The sequence below is a fragment of the Sinocyclocheilus anshuiensis genome, unplaced genomic scaffold, assembly GCF_001515605.1.
Source record: "Sinocyclocheilus anshuiensis isolate Anshui unplaced genomic scaffold, SAMN03320099.WGS_v1.1 scaffold161, whole genome shotgun sequence".
Taxonomy (NCBI): Eukaryota; Metazoa; Chordata; class Actinopteri; order Cypriniformes; family Cyprinidae; genus Sinocyclocheilus; species Sinocyclocheilus anshuiensis.
Genome location: NW_015539832.1, coordinates 46,402 through 51,089, shown reverse-complemented (window position 1 = coordinate 51,089; position 4,688 = coordinate 46,402). Strand labels below are relative to the sequence as shown.

Here is a 4,688-nt window from a genome sequence, read left to right as displayed (position 1 = left end):
CGTAGAAAACAGCTCGGGCGTCGTCTACCTCAAGTTAACTTATATTATCCTAGCTTGAACGCTTGATAAAAAAAAATAAAATAATAAAAAAAAAAAAAAACGCTTAACTTTACTCAGTAACGAATAAGTTACCAACTCAAACGCACGAAGCGGAGAAACAAATGTGTGTCAAATCTCAAACGTTACATTACAATCTGCAGTGCTAATGCAGCATAGCACAGCGGCCACCGTATCAGAAATACAAAACTTGAAAGGTAACTGTTAAAAACAGTTCGGAAAACAATGACAGAACATAACTAATTCTGCTCTATTCTGCTAAAATTATCAATAATCTCCCAAAAATGATGTTACACAAGCATTCGCTTCTTCGCGCGCAGCCCAACGGACAGCTTCCTCAAGTTCATGAGTTGTTCGTCTGAAATTCCTCCGCGGTTTAGTTAGTTCGCTGTATAGTCAGTTAAAGTAACTTAAAAACATAAGTTGTCATGGCTTTTTCATCATATCATTTTTTACAGTGTAGGAATTAAGCATTATTGTTAAGCATTATAGAATATTATAATGTTTAAGTTAATTAAAGTTATTATAAAGTGATATCATAATTTTACTTCAATTTCATTTTAAGTTAATTTAAATTCAAGTATATTTTTCTAATGCACTTTTTTCAGTAAATATACTAAAATCAATATACTAGTAGTATATTTGTATGTATTTCAATACTTCTTGTGACTGTGACTGAATTGGTCCACTTTTTAAAACTTTACTTTTAAGGGCACTTTAAGTGTAACTGTGGTAAACTTTGTGTATGCAACTAAAAGTGAACTTACTGTATATCTATAGTGTTAGTTTGCTAGTTGTATACTTTTCTTGTAGCCCACTTTTTAGTTTATAGAAGTACACTTTGAAGATACTTTCAGTAAACTATAGGTTCTGTCAGGACCACTATCGTCAAAATGATAGATACTTAGCATAAAGTTTGGTTTGGCGGTATGGTCCTGTTCTGGGCAAAAACCTCCCTGCCCATCCATGCAGCCTGTCATGAATGAGCAGGGAGAGCAGCAGTAATAACCCCCCTAGGGTTAACAGAACAGAACAAGGCAGATATCATTAATGTACTTAATGATATTTAAGTGTAACACTTTATTCAAGATAAAGGAGTCTGATTAGCAAGGAATATCAGAAAGCCAAGTCCTGACTGTGGTGAAAGGAGGAGCTGGGGATGGAGGAGGGTAATTTGCTCCGGAGCAAGCTGAAAAGCTGCTGAATAATACTGAATAGAGCTTATATAAGAATGCCGCGATCGGTGTCGTATTCCTATAGGTAGATGTGATCAGCTGAGAATCAGCTGATGCAAGCTTGACTCACGTGACCTGCCAGAACTAACGCTAAAGCTTAATTTTTAAAGGTTTTGATACTTCAAGTAAGTAGGAATGCCACGATAGGTGTCGTATTCCTATAGGTAGATGTGATCAGCTGAGAATCAGCTGATGCAAGCTTGACTCACGTGACCTGCCAGAACTAACGCTAAAGCTTAATTTTTAAAGGTTTTGATACTTCAAGTAAGTTTTGAGCTTTACTATTTCCTATATATTGTTTTTGCACTTTAATCATACTACTAGCTTCCTATTCAGGTATTATTTTTTATACTTGATGTATACCTTTAACTATATGGCTAGAATAGAATAGAATAGAATAGAATAGAATAGAATAACACCTACAGAGCTGCTTCTAGGTTCTTTAAACAGTTCTTCAGCTTACTCGGTGTGTTAAGCATTGAAGAATGTTATAATGTTAATTAACCTTATTGAACGTTATAAAATGATTCCCAAATTTTGTCATTTTAAATGCATTATGTATATAATGCATTAAAAAGAATTGCTTAAATACAATAATAAATATAATAATAATAATAATGGGTATCAATTGGGTAAATAATAAAAAAATAAACATTGCTTAAATGCATAAATAATAATATCTAACATTGTTATTAACTACATGTAAGTATGGTGAGCTTTCTTATGCTTTCATTAACATTCAGTGTTAAGGTGAGTTCCTGTTTGTTCTTTTAGATCCTCTATAGTGCTTATAACCTTTCAAAAAAGAAATACATTTTATTAAGTTAATTTAAGTCAAGTTTAAGTATATCTTTCAAGTATGCTTTATTTAGCAAGTATACTAAAATCAGTGTACTAGTAGTATACTTGTAAGAGTACTAATCAACACTTCCTGTGATTAAACTGGCCCACTCTTTAGATTATAAAAGTTTACTGTTAAATGTAATTTAAGTGTAAGTAACTGTGATAAACTTTGAGTACACAAATACTGTAGTTTATTTTTAAGTTGTATTTTTGTACTTCAATACTGTGAATTATACTACAAGTGAACATATATGCATAGTGTTAGATTAATAGCTGTATAATTACTAGCTCACTTTTTAGTTTATGGAAGCTATTCTAAGTAAACCACTTTTTATTTTATTTTATTTTATAGATATTTTGTACTATTTATATATTCTTTTTGCATTTTAAGTATTTACTAATAGGTTACTATTTAAGTATTATTTTTTAAACATGAAATATGAAGAGAATAGAATAGAATAGAATAGAATAGAATGTTATTTGTCGCATGACTCGCGCTGCATGGTGCATGTGCATGCCACTGCTCTTCCATTAGCAGTTCTTTGCATGCCACTGTTTGATGTCTCTGGTTCTGAGCGTGCTGGTGATAATGACGAGTGTTTCACACTAATGCAGATGACTAACTGTGGGCCTCTAACTCCTAATCTTCCACCCTATTTCTCTCGCCTGCTGTCAAGTTCTTGCAATGTATGAAAATGTTCTTAAGTGCCCTACGCCTGGCTGCACGGGCCGGGGCCACGTCAACAGCAACAGGAACTCTCACAGGAGGTGAGTTCCTCTCTGTCTGGATGAGAGAAACGCTTCTGTGTTCATTCTTAGCATCTTTATTTACTATGTCAAAAATCACAGCGCTGACTACTTTTTCACTTTTCCTCAGCAAAGGTTTTATCTTTGGTTTCTGGTGGTACAAAGCATTAGTTTCTGATTTAATGCATCCAGAGTTATAGTTACGGTTCTTAAATATTAAATGCAAATTTTATTTATTTATTTTTATGTTAAAATGCTTTACTACTACTTGAATGTGCAGAGGCTATAAGTAAGCTTGACTGCGTGAAGTGTGTAAATAATTTATTTGAACCCTAACCTTAACTTCAGTCTCGACCAAAGGTGTGACCAGTGCTTGCAGTACTTCTGATTACAAATTACATAATGAAAATTGTAGTAATGTAATCTATTATATTACATGTTTTAGGTAATCTAATCAGACTATTTTGATTACATTTATATTTCTTTTAATATAACTTATCACATTGATTTGCATAGCATTGTTTTGTATAACATTAATATAAAAATGCATTTACATTTACATACACAAGTGAAAGAAAAATATATTCCATTCTTTTTTTTATCAACAACATGAAGTGCATTAAACATCACATTACATCAGGGTTTCTCAAACTGGGGTTTATAAAAGAGCTGCAGGTGCTTCATGAGTTGATGATAAACTGATACATAAATCATAAAAATATAAAATTACAAATATTTTTTGTTTGTTTGTTTGTTTACCTGCATGTTGATGTAAAGAGAATTATTGGAATTAGGGATAATCTAAAAATTATTAATAATTTACTGTATGAATAATATGTAATGTAATAAATAAAAAATAAACTATGATCTGATCATTTTAAAATGCAATATAATCTAATTAAAAGTACTTAATTTTGTGAATATGTTTACGTAATCCAGATTAAGTCTAGTCACTATAGTCACCTTTATTTTTATAGGACTTTATACAATAAATATTGTTTCAAAGCTGCTTTACAGTGTTAAACAAGAAAGTAACAGAACCAATGATGCAAACTGCAAACAATACGTAAATCCAAAATCTACGACTAGTAAGATAACAGGTCATTTTTCAGCTCAACTCGGTTCAGTTGGTTCAGTTTAGTTGGATGACTGTGTAAAGTTAATTCATTATGAAACATGTTTGATTCAGCAATAAGCAGCTCTACTAACTCTACTATGTTGTTATTCAGCTCAAGTCAGTTCAGTGTTGAGATTCTGTATAATCAGTTACATAATCTATACTCAGCACTCTGCGGGACTACCCGCTTTTCTCGAAATGTCCCAGACATGGATGTATGTTTGGGAAACCAGTTTGGAATTTATTTTTTTTTTCAACTTTGTTTGATGTTGCTAGTGATGTCTGACGTCAATGCAGGACTACGTTCATTTATTGAATAGATTGACAGTGATGAAAAATATAGAGTACTACAAATGCACATTGACTCAAGCAGCTTTTAAAGCAACACGTTTTTCTGTGGAAGGCTTTGTGTGTGGCTTGTAGTGGGCTGATGAAATGGTTGATGCAGATATTTGGAGAGGGTGCTGCAGTAATTCTCTCAGCAGCTGCTGTGTGGAGTATTAGCCATTAGCACCTCGCTGACACCTCACCAGGGGAGACGGCCCGCTCCAGACAGCTGCCACAGACCCCTAAACCACACACACACACAGACAGACACAGACAGACAGACACACACACACACACACACACACACACACAGACAGACAGACAGACAGACAGACACACACACACACACACACACACACACA

The 4,688-nt window shown here is 33.4% G+C and overlaps 1 protein-coding gene across 1 annotated transcript in view; it reads left to right on the top strand.

Moving 5' to 3' along the window:
* The window catches only part of myt1lb (myelin transcription factor 1-like, b), a gene marked incomplete at its 3' end in the record, with an annotated part of 141,494 nt that overhangs the window by 90,871 nt on the left and 45,935 nt on the right, over positions 1 to 4,688 (top strand). The window contains exon 10 of the mRNA XM_016480462.1: positions 2,813 to 2,903. Coding sequence (XP_016335948.1) covers positions 2,813 to 2,903 — 91 coding nt within the window. The remainder of the gene's footprint in view (positions 1 to 2,812; positions 2,904 to 4,688) is intronic.